Consider the following 16,615-nt stretch of genomic DNA (forward strand, 5'->3'; position numbering starts at 1 on the left):
TGGGCAAATAACCCAACAATAAAATATAAAATAACACTAAAACTGGGTCAAAACAACCTCTTCATGGTAATCTATCTAATATATGTTGAGATATTTGAAGTGCTGTACAAACAGACATTGTTACCAACAGAACAGGAAAAATTACATTACATGCAGAAGTGGGATAAAGTAATTGTTTTTAAGTCTCAAGCAGTGATGAAAGAAGTACTCAGATCCTTTTATTAAGTAAAAGCACTAATACAGCAATGAAAAAATACTCCATTACAAGTAAAAGTCCTGCATTGAAAGCATTACTGAAGTAGAAGTAAACAAGTATTAGCAGCAAAATCTAAGTATCAAAAGTAAAAGTACTCATTATGGAAAAAGGGCCCCATTTAGATATAAGCAGCATTTTAAATTTGCAGGTATGTTTAAATGCTGTTTAATGTACCGCAGTTGAGCAGCTAATTAGCTGCCTAGAAGCTAACTGATGCTAGCGGTGAATGTTTGTTTGTTGGCTCGTTCAACAAGCTAAGCTGCAGGACGAGACGTGTGTTCATGTTCATGAGTTAGATAATAAGGAGACTTTAGCAGGAAAGCTAATGTGGGTTGTTGTTCAGAGTCTGTGTAGCAGGATGCAATCAGGCTCAGTGTGACCGTCTGCTCTGCCTGTGATAACATATAAACCAGTAATTATCACTGTTTCTAGCCATTGTAGGCTAAAATATTGTCTCTTTAGGCAATTATTTGGCTTGTAAAATAGCAGAAGTTTTGTGATATAATAAGAATAAGAAACTGAATAATTTGGTATCTAGTAATAATGAGTAAATATGTCAGCATAACATGAAAAATATCTTGTAACAATGTAGAAAGGAATTTGTTAAAATGAGGAAAGTTTCTCATAACCAGAAACCGAGCAAACATTTTTTGTCATGGTGGCAGCAGTACACTGCTGTAGTATTTCCCTCTTTGTATTGGGCCTATTTAAAGGTTCTGCTCAGTGGTGTTAGTGGGTATACTGGCCTATAGACTAATATTTATGTGCTTTTACTTAGCTGATGTGACATTTTCACTGCAGTTACTTGTAATGAGTATATTTACATCACAATATTGCTTCTTTTACTTCAGTAAAGGATCTCAGCACTGATCAACACACTGATGGAGACGCCTCCCTCTCTACCTCCTAACTAAACACACCACTACACCTCTGATTCTGTTGTAAAAATACTTGTGAATTATTGTAATCACTTGTGAGTTTGAATCCACTGACAGGTAGAACGGATGGATGGAAATACACTGAGTGGATGTTAAATTAGTCAGTGTGTCAAAGGGAACATCTGGATCCTGAGGGTAGACCAGTGGTCTCATCTATAACAGCATTTTTATAAAATGACTGTTTTATGTGTAAAATATAAATCTATAAAATGAGCCGTGAGATGGAACATAAGTGCAGTACTCAGTACATCACTGTCTGTAGCACAATAAAGATTTTATTTACAAATGTACATCATATCAAAGTGTTTTTATACATTCAAGTGCTCTGAAGTAGGAAAAAAACCACTGGAAGGAAAAAAAGGTTTTTGTTCAGGTGGAGAAATCACAGATTCCTTCACCTCATCGTCCCGTCTGCTCTGACAGAATCCTCCACCTTCAAGACATTAAACAACAGATGTACCTACTTTCTTCTATCTGAAATATTCTAACACGACTTCTCTGCTGTTCATCTGTGTGTCACTTTCTGTTGTTCTGTCCAAACTTAAAATCATCCCAGCAAATGTTACTGGTTGAATTAACACTTTACTGTTCTCAAGAGGGAAACACGTGGTCCATTTTTAGATGTTTTATAGTCTGAAGATATTGGTCCTTAAACATCCCATCGTGTGTCATGGAGCGGTGATCAGAGGCAGCACGTTCTGGTCCCAGTTGTCATCCCAGCGCTGCCCTCTGCTGGACCGGAGGTTCCTCCTGAACGCACCCAGTCTGCCCTCTGAACTGGGAAACTCTGACAGCAGAGACTGAAAAACACACAAACACACCAAAAACTACTTAATATCAAATGTGTGATTAAACGCACCAATCAGAACTCAGTGAAATTTGAATCAGAATGTGTTGACAGTTGTGTGTTTGAGCAAATTTTAGTTTTTTGTCTGTTAAACTCTTGAACAATAATTTAAAACTAAACTCCACAGACAACCTTTAAAATCTGAAAGGTGTCACATCTGCCTCCAGAACGAGGGTTATTGATTAGGTCACTTTGTAGAAACCATTTCATATTTATGAATCCACCACCACACATGCAGGTGAGACACATGAATAATCTGATGTATAATAAGACAAATTCCCATTAAACTTTTAAACATTTTACTAACTATTGATCCTGTAGTTGATTGTAATGAAGCAGAGTTATTACAGTAGGGGCTAAATAGTCGACAATATGATTTAAAATTGGATATTAGAAATAATAAAAATGTATAAAAAAAATCAACCAGACTAAACATGATTTACCTGAGGACCTCACCAAATAATTGTCAAATTAAGGACGGTAATCAATAGCAGTAAAGTCAGAGAAAACGATGCTTACACACACACAGCCTATCTTATTGTATTTCTTGATTCTACTGATGATGTCTTGACATGTTCAGTACTTGTATTTTCTCTTTCTTTGTATATTTAAACTGTTCTGCACCACAACAACAAAGCAAAGTCCCTGCATGTGAAAACCATCCTGTTCTAAAGCCGACTGTAAACGTCTCACCTTCAGCTGGTCGACCAGCTCCTGAGAGTCTCTGAAGATCAGTCCGTTCTCCTCGTGTTTCACCAGCTCATGTAAACTGAGGAGAAAGACTTCTGTGTCAGCTTCAGTTCACACATTTCAGTATTTCAGATACATTAAAGTTTCCGTCTCAGCTCCCACAGATCAGTTTGTTCCCAGAGTCTCAGGGAGAATCTTCAAAACTGTAATTTAAGAGAGAATTTGAGCTGAAAACCTTCACTGAACGCAGATATTTGACTGTTTTTCTGATCCTTTCAGTTCACTTCCTGTTCTTGCACAGTTTATACTCATAATGTGGCAGATTTACCTTTAAAATTCTTACTACGTTTTTGAAACAATGGGTTCTTCATTTCAAACACAAATAGACAAAATCAGCTTCTCATTTTTATCCGGCAACCATCAACTTTGATGAAATGACAACTGCTGTATCTATCTAGCCGACTGATCTCAGACCTTAATCATTTATTATATCTGGCAGGTGTGAATCCTCTTGTTTTGACCCAGAGGGAAGTAAACTGTAAAGTCAATTTAACTGTAAATCTGCAAAGAAAATGCAAATAAATGTTTGTTTCCATCCACTTCTGCTCTGTGAATATTAAGAGTTGGTTCATCAAGATAAACAGTTGGTGGCGCTAATTCTCCAGATGAAGAACTTTCTGGAAGTTAGTTTAGACTTTGCGCTACACTTGGATGAAAACTTGGCTGATGTCACGTTGAGTTATGTTTGTGTACTTTGTCACTTCCTGCACGCTGCTCACCAGTTGAAGTGGATTGCACAGACGGGCAGGCAGCAGCCAAACATGTCCACCACCTTCATGGGCAGATCCAGACCGCTGGACGACTTGTGGAGACAAACACCCAGATCTGCTGAACCTGGAGGACACACATGTACACACACAAACACACACACAAACACACACACCGGGCTGATCAGGTGCGGCAAGAATTTATTTTTCTTTTATGACATTATGAGGTGAAAATCCATTTTGAGGAGGCTGTGTGTGTTTAAGCATCGTTTTCTCTGACTTAACTGCTTGTTAAAGAACAATATAACTGTTATCTTTGGTGGTTAAGAGGTAAAAACTCTGTCAGATACACACAGAGACGTGTGATGAGATCATTAAGTAACACACAGTGTGTGTGTGTCAGTCTTACCTAATAAGACTGGATAGTCTTCTGCCTCCAGCCAGGGAGTGCAGATCTTCACATGTTGTAAATGCAGAGAGTCGATCAGCTTCTTGTAGTGTTCCTTCTGAGGACCCTTACCTGCACACACACACACACACACACACACACACACACACACACACACACACACACACACATATATAAACCACTGAAGATCATTTGACAGTCAGACAACATGTGAGGCAGCAGAGGATCACCTGTGATCACACAGACTAGTGATGGTAAAGAAGCTCCTCCTTTAATGAAATCTTCATATTCTGTTGAAAACAAACAGATCACAGATGAAAACTGATGAAACATATTTTATTTAATATCATTTGTTCTTAGTTTAGTTTCAGTATAAAAACCTCTGGTACCTTCAAGAGCCTTCAGCAGGATAGAGAAATCTTCATCCTCTGTGGAGAGAAAGTGAAATCTGATTATTAAACAGATCAACACACCAGTATAACCAGTCACATGTGTCTGGCTATACTGGTTAATCCACACCTGTTAGTTTATCAGAACAGATTCTCAGCGGCCATGTTGTCATTTCTTACAATCCACTGTAACTAATCATCTTCATCAAAACGTTTGATTTCTATCTCATATAAATGATCCACAACATACATAATATACACGCGTGTGTTTATGATCATACAGTATGTATGTTATCCACCTGTCCAGCTGGTGCTGCTGATCAGCAGCGCCGGTCGCTCTGCCCTCAACGTCACCGTGTCATCAGTGAGGTCACGAACTGAGAAGATTGTCCTCTCCACCCCACCGTCCTCATCCTCACACCTGGAGACACACGACAGCTTTATTCTAAGTTTTATGTCAAGTTATATCAATTATTTTTGATCTCTGTGTTTGGCTTGTTCAGCTTTTTCTTGTTTTACTGATTAATGTGATTTTAAAATGTTGTTTATCAACTGGGCAGATTTCAGCTGAACATCCTGCCTGCTAAACTGAGCTCTGCACCAACACTATCTTCTTTAAAAAATAAACTGAAGACATTTTTATTTAATTTAGCTTTTAATTAGTTGTGTGTGTGTGTCTGTTTTTAACGAGGGTATCAATTGTTAGGTGTGCGCAGTGGTGACATCTACCGGTGGCCTGAGGTCGGTCGTGCACGAAAACATGATCGCTCGCCAATATATGGCGCAGTAGGTGCTTCCCCGCTTGTGGACTGTGCTTGTTTTGGGTACCGATTTTAAAAACGCCCCCCTGTGGTTATCTTTTAGTATGACACACTGTCATTCTGTTTGGATGCACTTGTTAATGTTGTGTTTTGTTATAACTTATTTTCTACTGTTCTATCACTCTGTAAAGCACTTTGAAATTATATTAAAAGATACAAATAAACTTGAGCTTGAGGCAAACATTATAAGAAACAGCAGTGTAAAATAAAATCAGTCCTCTTTATGATCTTTTAGTCACTGGATAATCTTCCTCTCAGGTTGTAACACATATAAAATCTGCAACAAGCTAAATATTTCATTTTAAACCCACTGAATGAGTCCACTGTTACGTAAAATGAAAATATTCTGGATTTCACTTTGGACACATGTAGGAACGTGTATCTGTTGCAAAATCTGGGATCTGAACTAAACTTTCAAATAAAGCAGAACAGTTTTAAAACAATGTTTGATACAGAAGGAGAGAAAATGTATTTTAGAAAATGATGAACTGAACAAAAGACAAGTGATTTTTGGAACGTTTTTTTAAAGGATACTCAGTAACTGAGATGTTTCCATGACAACATATGTTGTTGGTGACACTTTAATAGATGAATATGAAGTAATTATGTCATGTTTCTCTTTTTTAATCACTCACCCACTGTGTTTGAACTGAGGATGAGTGTTGGCCAGTCTGATGAAGAGTTCGTGCTGCAGTTTCAGTGGAGTCTCTCTGAAAATGGCAGCTGGTCTGTCGTACAGCGTGGTCGCCCTGCAAACATCAGACAGTCAACACTGACGCTCTTCACTGTGCCTCATGTTAACTAAGACTATAAATGAGGTTTAATAGCTTTAATCTCCTGAATAATTCAGACATTTTCAAGGGTTTTATGTTCTTTTTATGTTCTTTATATTTATGTTTTTGGTCCAGAGTGTTTTCATTGACGGTGGTCGGTCTGTTGGTGCCACTCTTTGGTCCAGAGGAGGATATCTCAACAGATTGCTCTGAAATTTGCTGTAAGTATTAAATGTTGTTGTACATAGCTGCACAACATGATAAGTGAAAAGCAAAATCATACTTGATGCCCCAGTTTTTCTGCAAGTCGTCCTTCATGGCGTTTGTAACACACAGGTTGTGAGAGGCCAGAGGGCCGAAGAAGTGTTCGTACCTGAAAGACGACCAGAACAGAGTCAGCAGCAAATCTTTTAGGCCCCTTAAATACATCAGAAAGCCAGAAATTATATAACAAAGAATGTATTTCCTATAAATCGTTGGATAAATACTGAGACTCAAGATAACAACCACAAACAGTGTTGGTTTACTGACCACTTTGCCAGGCGGACCACCGGGTGTGTGGATCCGTGGCTCAGGGACATGATGGTGTAGCCGTAGTTGTGCCAGTCGATGACGAATCTGCTGCCGCGCAGGACGCACACGAGCCAGGACACTGCGATGCCGGGCAAACCTGGAGGATTCTGGGATACAAACACAAACGTTCCCATTAGCACAGAGACGTCCGCAAGAAAGTCAACCAAGTGGTTCACAGTAAATGTGTAAACACAGTAAACACTCTACTGTAAAACCACTGCAATCTAACAATATTTATTAGGGACCGAGTTCAAAAGGCAGAGGCCTAAGGGCGAGGATCCTATTGTTTTTCGTGTGTTTGTTTGTTTGTTTCTTTATTATTACGCCACTTAAACCCTAAATTTGACCCCCTAAACATGCTCAAAAACTCACCAAATTTGGCACGCACATCAGGTCTGGTGAAAAATTTGATAAAATGATAAAAAAGTGCCAAAATGTGCTCTCTAGCGCCACCTATGTAACTAAAATGGCCGCCATGGCCCGTAGGAATGTCGTAGAGAGATCAAACCAAAACTCAATTATTCATCTCACCAAGACCTACAAATCATACACTGACACCCCTGACCTAAATGTAACAGGAAGTCCACAATTAGCCTCTCAAAATAAGACTTTGCCCCAATTTTGGCCCCCAAACAAACGCTATCTCCTCCGAGGGTGTTAATGGTATTGGCTTCAAACTTTAATAGGCGACTTATGACACTGTGCTGAAAAAAAGTTGTTAAAAACTTTGTAATAACTCGAACGGTTTGGATTTCATAAGCCCTAAAAGTTGCAGCGCCACATCAAACCTTACAATGTAAACCAATGGGGAGGCATGACCTTTGTGTCAAACAGAGGCTTCTGACGTCTAAACTATAAGTCTGACCACTTTCAAACCTGTATCAATGGATTCGCCACAAAATTTCCTACTAAAATATGAATTTTAATGTAAGATTTGGCCAAAGTCATTGGATTTATGAGGAGATTTCACAAGAGGGGTTCTCTAAAATCCTCCTCTCCAACTGCTCCTGGTGATGTCACTCCCTCAGTGCTGTGAAACATTCCGCAATACACACTCATTATAAAATCACTGGAGGAGCAAGAAAAGACTTTAAAACTCACACTCTAATATCTCAAAAATAGTAAAAGATAGAAAAAACATGTAAATTCAAGATTTGTAGGTCAAAGTCTCGTGACTCATTTAAAGTTCAAATGAAGTCTGTATCTACCATAAATCCATGCTTCATCTCACCCTCACTGGTAAACAACACCCTGAAATAATCAAACTCCTGATAAGATACTTGTATGAAAACACAAAGACAAACATAAAACATTACAACCTGTTTTGCATTAATGGTCAGCAGCAAGAACTCCGGTTGAGCCTTTTTCACTGATACTCTTCTTCTATCAGGATGAGACAAACCTGCATCAGAATATGAGACTGCAGCTCCATCTTCAGCAGCACATGAAGAAGCTGCAGGGACTGAACCATCACCTTCGTCACATACGTGAGGACTTTAGGTCCAACTGGAAAAGCAACAAAACACTTTATGTGAACAGCAACAAACACTGAATAACCAACAAAAACTCCAAAGAAGACAAAACACAGAAACACTGAACCAGTTACCTTGAACTCCTTTCACCTCTGCTATGGAGACTATTTTTATCTTCTCCTCTCTCAGCACGTCTTGATGAGGTTTGGTGTCTGAAAGGAGAAAATTTCAGAGAAAACATTCATCACTTTTACAGCATACCTCATGTGAGATGTTTAAAAGATTTTTTATATCAGTCATTTCTATTTTAGCTTTTCAGTTCATATGTTGAACTGCTGTTGATGCAGTACTGAGTTTTCAAGGAAAAGGATCCAGACGGCTGTAATTTACTGTGTATTTGTGTAACCTTCTTATGAAATGCAATAAAAAAACATACAGTATCTTATAAATTACTGTTCCTTTTATTTAGAGCTGCACTGATTAGTCTATTAATCGATTAGTCGAGTCAGACAATTAATCGCCGACTATTTTGGAAACTGATTCGTCATTTCTAATCATTAATCTCATTTTTCTCGTTGCTGTGGTGTTTCTGAACTGCACAGAGATCAGCTGTCAATCAAACTGGGATTATCAACACTTTTCTTCTTTTCATTTGTTGTTCTTTTAATGTTTTGAGTTTCTTTAAATGTCACTTCTTCCTGTGTGTTTTTATCCATGGAGGCTATCACTGCTCATGATGACATCTTTTACCTTCACTGATGCTTTTTCAGATGAAAATGTGAACTTGTCTTTGTTCTAAATATTAGTTTCATGTTTGTATTGATGTATTTGTGTGCTGTTGTTTCTTCTAATAAAGTGGGACTTAGAGTCCTGGTTTTCCCTCCGCCATCATCGAGGATGTTCTGTTGATGTATTATTATGGTTCTGATCCCTTAAATGCACCTCGAGGAGAGGAGGAGCTTAGAGCGAGGAACCACAGGTGTCTCCTCTGCAGAAGTTTTTTACCGGATGGCAACATTCCTTTGATCAAATGTGGTTATTGATTGGTTATTGATTGGTTAATAATTGGTCAGCTGATCTGTTGGGACAGTAACAGTTGGGTTGTTGTTGTAATACAGTAGATCAGGTAAACTACCTGTGGAAGAGGAATGACAACACTAACTTCAGCTTTTCATATGTATTCATAAAATAAAAATTATATGTGTGTTGAATCTGAATTAATCATAAAAAACACTATTTGTTTATTTATCTTCATAAGTCAAAAGGCTTCTCTTTTCTTCTTCTTCTCTGTTTCAGTATGTCTCAGCTCCTTCAGGAAAATGTGACGTCATACAGCTGCGTCTCCTATAAAATCATCCTGAGCCTGAAAAGGATGTCAGACTGTCACAAACTAAATAAGCAATATTTTAACAATTTGATATTTAAATTTAATAATTTCTCCATATTGATAGCTGACTTCTTCATATTTGACAGTGGAGATGCTGTACGTCATTGTCGTCTCCTCAAAATAACACCAGAGTGAGTGAGGACGTCACTTTAGGTGAATTAAATTCCTCCGTCCTCGCTGGGAGGAGCTGAGACGTGAGTGAGGGAAGCGAGGAGACACGTTAGTCAAATGAAAAGCAGCCAGTAACCTTAAAAACTGGAATGAATCAGCACTTGATAAGCCCTCCCTCTTCTTCCTGCTCTCAAACACAACAAGCTCCACTCTGTCCACACATGTCCTTGTTCCCTCCCCTTCAGATCTACAGTTTGCAGATGGGTGTAACCAACCACAATCTAGCACAAGAGCTGTCAAACTTGTTTCACTTGTCAGGAAGTGAAACTCAGACAGTCGTTTCCACTGAGAGCTGAAATGGCGCAGAAAGGAGATCAGCTGGACCGAGAAACAATCAGCTGTTCGATCTGTCTGGATCTACTGAAGGATCCGGTGACTATTCCCTGTGGACACAGCTACTGCATGAGCTGTATTAAAGGCTTCTGGGATGGAGAGGATCAGAGGAAGATCTACAGCTGCCCTCAGTGCAGACAGACCTTCACACCGAGGCCTGTCCTGGTGAAAAACACCATGTTTGCAGCTTTAGTGGAGCAGCTGAAGAAGACTGGACTCCAAGCTGCTCCTGCTGATCACTGCTATGCTGGACCTGAAGATGTGGCCTGTGATGTCTGCACTGGGAGGAAGCTGAAAGCCCTCAAGTCCTGTCTGGTGTGTCTGGCCTCTTACTGTGAGAATCACCTCCAACGTCACTATGATGTTGCTCCATTAAAGAAACACAAGCTGGTCGACCCCTCGGAGAAGCTCCAGGAGAACATCTGCTCTCGTCATGATGAGGTGATGAAGATGTTCTGCCGTACTGATCAGCAGAGTATCTGTTATCTCTGCTCTGTGGATGAACATAAAGGCCACGACACAGTCTCAGCTGCAGCAGAAAGGACTGAGAGGCAGAGAGAGCTCGAGGTGAGTCGACAAAACATCCAGCAGAGAATCCAGGACAGAGAGAAAGATGTGAAGCTGCTTCAACAGGAGGTGGAGGCCGTCAGTCGCTCTGCTGATAAAGCAGTAGAGGACAGTGAGAAGATCTTCACTGAGCTGATCTGTCTCATCCAGAAAAGAAGCTCTGATGTGAAGCAGCAGATCAGATCCCAGCAGGAAACTGAAGTGAGTGGAGTCAAAGAGCTTCAGGAGAAGCTGGAGCAGGAGATCACTGAGCTGAAGAGGAAAGACGCTGAACTGAAGCAGCTCTCACACACAGAGGATCACATCCAGTTTCTACACAACTACCCCTCACTGTCACAACTCAGTGAACCTACAGACTCATCCAGCATCAATATCCGTCCTCTGAGATACTTTGAGGATGTGACAGCAGCTGTGTCAGAGCTCAGAGATCAACTACAGGACGTCCTGATGGAGAAATGGACAAACATCTCACTAACAGTGACTGAAGTGGACGTTTTACTGTCAGAAGCAGAACCCAAGACCAGAGCTGGATTCTTAAAATATAAACAAGAAATCACACTGGATCCAAACACAGCATACACACGTCTGTTATTATCTGAGGGGAACAGAAAAGCCGAGCAAATGAGTCAACAACAGTCTTATTCTAGTCACCCAGACAGATTCACTGTATGGCGTCAGGTCCTGAGTAGAGAGAGTCTGACTGGACGTTGTTACTGGGAGGTGGAGTGGAGAGGGGGAGGAGTTCGTGTAGCAGTCGCATACAAGAATATCAGCAGAGCAGGAAACTTGAATGAATGTGGATTTGGATTTAATGACAAATCTTGGACTTTAGATTGTAACACTAACAGTTATACATTTTGGTTCAACAGTATCTCAACTCCTGTCTCTGGTCCTGGTTCCTCCAGAGTAGGAGTGTACCTGGATCACAGAGCAGGTATTCTGTCCTTCTACAGCGTCTCTGAAACCATGACTCTCCTCCACAGAGTCCAGACCAGATTCACTCAGCCTCTCTATGCTGGACTTTGGTTTTATAATGATGGAGTCACAGCTGAGTTGTGTAAACTCAAATAGACCGAAGTCATTTCAGACTTCATGTGTCAGATTCTGTTGTAATTCTTCATGTTTTTGTCTCCATTGTTTCTGAGAGCTCGTTGCTGTGGTGTTTCTGAACTGCACAGAGATCAGCTGTCAATCAAACTGGGATTGTCAACACTTTTGTTCTTTTCATTTGTTGTTCTTTTAATGTTTTCAGTTTCTTTAAATGTCACTTTTTCCTGTGTGTTTTCATCCATGGAGGCTATCGCTGCTCATGATGACGTCTTTTACCTTCACTGACGTTTCTTCAGATGAAAATATAAACTTCACTTTGTTTTAAATGTTAGTTTCATGTTTGTATTGATGTATTTGTGTGCTGTTGTTTTTTTTAAACAGAGAAAACAGCAGAACTTCCTTCATCAAAGATATTTTATTCTCATCACTTTGTAAATTCATAAATAAATATACAATCAAACTGTAATTATCATGATAATAATCATTTATTATGTTCTTGTACATTCTGAGTTAAACTACCTGATTGTGTAGATGAAGTGAATCTAAACATGAAATGATTGAACACGAGTCATTTAACAGACTTTACTGATCAGATGTGTGAACAATCTGAAGCTTTACATAATTGATAAAGTTGTTTTTTTTTCCAACAGTGAGCCACGCATTTTTTTTCTCTTTGAATGTTGATGATGATGATAATGATGTTGATCAGTATTATTATTATATAAATTATTATTAGTAGATTGAGATTGGTGACGATGATGATGATTACTATCATGCTTAAAAATGATGACCTCAGAACACTCACAGCTAGCTTGGATTCAAAGTTGTTTTCATCTCCATCTGAATTTACATTTGATATTTCAGAAATTAATACTAAGAGTCTACAAACTAAAAATCACCGGGTTGAATTTTTACCCATTTTGGATCAATATAGCACCAACACAACACTGGGTTAACTTTACCTAGTGGCAATATGTTATTTTGAGCCAGTGTCACACACAACAAGCTCAGGTTTTAGCTAAAAACTGTTATAACAGATTATAACAAGCTTTAGTTTGGGTAAATAACCCAACAGTAAAATAAAAAATAACACTAAAGTTGGGTCAAAACAACCTCTTCATGGTAATCTATCTAATATTTGTTGAGATATTTCCACAGAACAAGAAAAATTACATTAAATGCAGAAGTGGGATAAAGTAACTGTTTTTATGTCTCAAGCAGTGATGGAAGAAGTACTCAGATCCTTTACTTGAGTAAAAATACTAATACAGCAATGTAAAAATACTCCATTACAAGTAAAAGTCCTGCATGAAAAATCCTACTACAGTAAAAGTACATAAGTATTATGAGCTTGATGTAGTTAAAGTATTGCAGTAAAAGTAGATGATTAATGGGAGAGGAAAGAAGAAAAAACAAAGTTCTGATACACAAATCTGTTTTCAGTTTTTGCACTTTTTCTCTAATCTTTGATTTTTGGTAAAATATTGGATCATTTGAACATTTATTGAAATGAAAGCATGTGAGAAGTTTAGAGGGAAAAATCACTATTTGGTGGAGCTGTTAACAACTCATAGACATGTGAAATGTGACCCCGACTACACACTGCTTTTTGTAAGACTTCAAAAGCCAAAAAGGTTGGAAACCACTGGTTTCATCTTTAACAATGTGTTGTATTTTAAAAGCTTGTTATATTATCCATTGTGTCAAATCTTCATCTGAAAAGTAACTAAAGCTGTCAAATAAATGTAGTGGAGTAGAAAGTACAATATTTCCCTCTGAAATGTATAAAGTAGCATCACATGGAAATACTCAAGTAAAGTACAAATACCTGAAAACTGTACTTCAGTGCAGTTCTTATGTAAATGTACTTAGTTACTTTCTGGTCTTTAACAGCTTCATTTAAAGGTTTCTGGGGTTGATATAAGAGACTTTCTTACCTAAAAATCCGACAAAAGTAACATGATATCCGTGTTTGCTGAGCGACAGGACGTGATACTGCATCCGAGGACTGCGACCGATGTCCCCCAACACCAGCACACACACCCGCCGGTCGGTCCCGGCGTCCCGCTCCCGCAACCTCCGCAACCACAGCGACACCAGCCCGGTTACAACGGCCAGAGACACCGCCGGACACGTGACATCTGAACCTGCCGCATAAAATATCGCTAAAAGCGCCGAAATTAGCGCAAAAGCCGTGCAGATGCAGCGCGCCGCCATGTCTGTTTGTGATTTGTTATGACGTGGCTCACAGAGGGGGAGGAGCTTCAGATTTAAAGGGACCGCAGACTTTATGATGCGTTCAGGTCCAACGAGATATTCTTTCTCACATTTCTGTCTATTTTTCATTATTATAACGATGTGCTGTTTGTTTTTTTTATAAAGTCTGCAGTTCAGAACAAAAACATTATAATTTAATAAGTATTTTTTATCTTGTTAGTAAAATTTTGTTGTTTTTTTTTTAAAGAAGAAAGAAAACCCGTGTTTACGTATTTCAGAAATAAAATGTCAGTATTCAAATAATTAAGCACTCAACCACTCTGTTTGTCATTATTATTCTGCTTTCTCTCTGACAGTGTATTTACAGTACTATATAGGTGATAAGAAGCCTTAATTGATTTTAAAATTAGATTTCAAGCAATACATAAACCCAAACCTAAAGGGATCATAGAGTTATTAAACCCCTAAAATTGTGTGCTTTCTTCAAAATATCTTTTCTTTTCCCTTCAATAACAGTCTTACTCATTATTACAATGGTTATTATTATTATTATTATTATTCATGTGCATCTTGTGCTGTGTTCTGTGTCTCTGTTGCTTGTATCCAAAGCATTTATTACTGTTTTCTGCATTAGTAAAGGTTTTTTTTAATCTGAACTTTTAAAACAAAGACAAAAGAAAAACATAGAGCTCTGATGAAATCTGAGAGCTTTTTCATACTTCCTTCAATCAGATAAAAAAAACCCCACACACTTCTGTTGCGTTACTTCTTTTTTTGGTATGACTTCAGACTTTTTTCAGGTTTTTAATGTTACAACACTAAAGGATGGTTATCTCATACAAAACCTGAAGCATTATAGACAGACTTACATTAAGAAGTTATTGAACACTGAACAAACAACTCTACATGTTAAAGAAGAAGCAGGAAAACAACACCAACAACTTCTTAGTTGTGCTAAATTATCTGATGATTGATGACTTCAGTGTCAGTGGTGGAAAGTAACTACAATTCTGAGGTGAGTATTTCTATTTTATGCTTTTTTTTATACTTCTACTCCACTACTTTTTAGTCCTCCATTACATTTATTGGACAGATTTAGTTAGTTACTTTGCAGATTAAGATTTTACATATAACAGTACATAGGCCTATTACATTACATGTTTATGCATAAGTAACAATTAGCTAATAACGTAACACTAGTAGATGCTTTTCTGGTGCAGAGCGAGTAGTCTACTTTTACTTTTGTTACTTATAATGAAGTATATTTTTGTTGTTATACGATTACTAAGTTAGGGATCTGAATACTTCTTTCACCACTGTTCAGTCACTGTGTTACAGCTCCATGCAGCTTTATTTAACTACGTGATTAACGTGATTACTTTGTGTTTTAGAAAGTTTATATCAGGAAAACTGGTGACGGAATGAAGTAGAAGTGCATGTTTGTATATATATATATATAGTATATTTTGTGGTTACGTGGGTGAGTACAGGTATGTATGTGAGTAGATATAAACACCTGTATGTGTGTGAGTGTATATATGGTTTTATACAGTATATTCTGTTAGAGGTGAAGATGAACAACTGGAAGTTTACAGGACTCAGGACTAAGTTAAGGCTCACAAACTCTGCTCTGTTTTTCTTAATATCCAAAATTTTAATATATTATTTGATACCATCTTCTCCAAACTGAAATAAATAAATAATATTATTGATAAGAAGCTTTTCAACAGTCTTGCAGAATGGTGCACAGAGAACAACCGTCTGCTCAATGTCAGTGGAGCTGAGGTGAGGCAGGTGAACGGTTTGAAGTCGTATCAGCATCACAGAGAACCTGTCCTGGACATCACACATCTCCACCCTAGTAAAAAAAGAAACGACTGTATTTCTTAAGGAAACTTAAAATGGCAAAGTTCCCTCCTCAAGTTCTTGTTAACTCCTACAGAGGAGCAATAGAAAGCATCCTGACTTGAAACATAACAAATAAGCATGAGATGTGCAGACAGGAAGTCTCTGTAGCAGGTGATTAAAACCACCCAGAACCTCATCGGTAACCATCTACCGAGCGTCAGTACCCACAATACCCACCCCAACCACAGCCTGGTCTCCCTGCTGCCGTCTGGCAACAGATACAGAAGTATCCGCTGTCGTACCACCAGACTACAGAGCAGCTTCTTTCCTCAGGCTGTGAGACTCCTCAATTCATCCTCCGTGCTGCAACATAAACAATAGTTTTGTTTTTGTGACTTGCTGTTTGTTGGTCCATTTGTGCGGTTTCAGTTCTTGTGTGTGGCATTGAGAGGCTACAGTTCGTTGTTGTGCAACCTTGTGTTGCAAAATGATAATAAAAAGAGATCTTGAAATGTGAGGATTTTCTGCATTTCTCTGTTTTATAGAATTGTAAACTTAATCTTTGGGTTTTGGACTGTTTGTCTCTGTGAAATTAATTGATAAGGGATTAGATTTTGGCATTCTTTGTACAAAATTGTACTTTTTAAAAAAAAAAATAGATAGATTCACTACAATTACAATAAATCTTGACTTTGTGCTAGACATACATTATAAATATCTTTAAAGTACTTAGTGAAGCTGTAAACGGAACAGCGGTCCTGCGCATGCTCAGTAGCATCTTACACAGAACTACTCTCCGGAGACTGAAAACGTGATGCTGTTATTAGTCTTTGGAGCCGTTTCTAAACAAACTAACGTGACCAAACTCTTCACGATGAAGGATCATGTCAGCCAGTGCAGCGGTGTGACTCACTGACGTGTTTTTAATAAGATATATCAGCTTTGATACACACACGACACTAGTTAGTAGACAAATTCATTGCTGGTTTGGCTCCAAACATGAAGGGAAAAAAAACGATAAAAAATCACAAGAATGATCTTTAAACCTGCTGCCTTATTTCCACCACTGTTTTTTTTTTCAATGACACCCCCTCTGACGTCACGTGC

At 38.4% G+C, this 16,615-nt stretch overlaps 2 protein-coding genes across 2 annotated transcripts; one reads left to right on the forward strand and one right to left on the reverse strand.

The window, feature by feature from the left end:
- Positions 1-1,447: 1,447 nt before the first annotated feature.
- Positions 1,448-13,690, reverse strand: alg1 (ALG1 chitobiosyldiphosphodolichol beta-mannosyltransferase). The gene is made up of 13 exons (XM_067615558.1): positions 13,381-13,690; positions 8,070-8,147; positions 7,866-7,969; positions 6,422-6,570; positions 6,174-6,263; positions 5,753-5,866; positions 4,596-4,717; positions 4,297-4,335; positions 4,138-4,197; positions 3,908-4,018; positions 3,511-3,625; positions 2,735-2,810; positions 1,448-1,994 (listed from the first exon to the last, which is right to left on the reverse strand). The coding sequence occupies exons 1-13, from the start codon at positions 13,658-13,660 to the stop codon at positions 1,863-1,865; spliced, it is 1,470 nt and encodes a 489-aa protein (XP_067471659.1). The 5' UTR covers positions 13,661-13,690; the 3' UTR covers positions 1,448-1,862.
- On the forward strand, positions 9,785-11,862 carry LOC137200866 (tripartite motif-containing protein 16-like). Its single transcript, XM_067615556.1, has one exon. The coding sequence runs from the start codon at positions 9,791-9,793 to the stop codon at positions 11,462-11,464; it is 1,674 nt and encodes a 557-aa protein (XP_067471657.1). The 5' UTR covers positions 9,785-9,790; the 3' UTR covers positions 11,465-11,862.
- Positions 13,691-16,615: the final 2,925 nt, after the last annotated feature.

Source organism: Thunnus thynnus, chromosome 17 (genome assembly GCF_963924715.1).
Source record: "Thunnus thynnus chromosome 17, fThuThy2.1, whole genome shotgun sequence".
In the NCBI taxonomy this organism is placed as follows: Eukaryota; Metazoa; Chordata; class Actinopteri; order Scombriformes; family Scombridae; genus Thunnus; species Thunnus thynnus.

Coding starts and splice junctions, on each gene's coding strand:
- alg1 (XM_067615558.1), bottom strand. CDS start 13,660: ATGGCGGCGCGCTGCATCTGCACGGCTTTTGCGCTAATTTCGGCGCTT. Junction 6,264..6,421: donor GTGGTCCGCCTGGCAAAGTG/GTCAGTAAACCA, acceptor GTCGTCTTTCAG/GTACGAACACTTCTTCGGCC. Junction 4,718..5,752: donor CCTCAGTTCAAACACAGTGG/GTGAGTGATTAA, acceptor GTGTGTCTCCAG/GTGTGAGGATGAGGACGGTG.
- LOC137200866 (XM_067615556.1), top strand. CDS start 9,791: ATGGCGCAGAAAGGAGATCAGCTGGACCGAGAAACAATCAGCTGTTCG.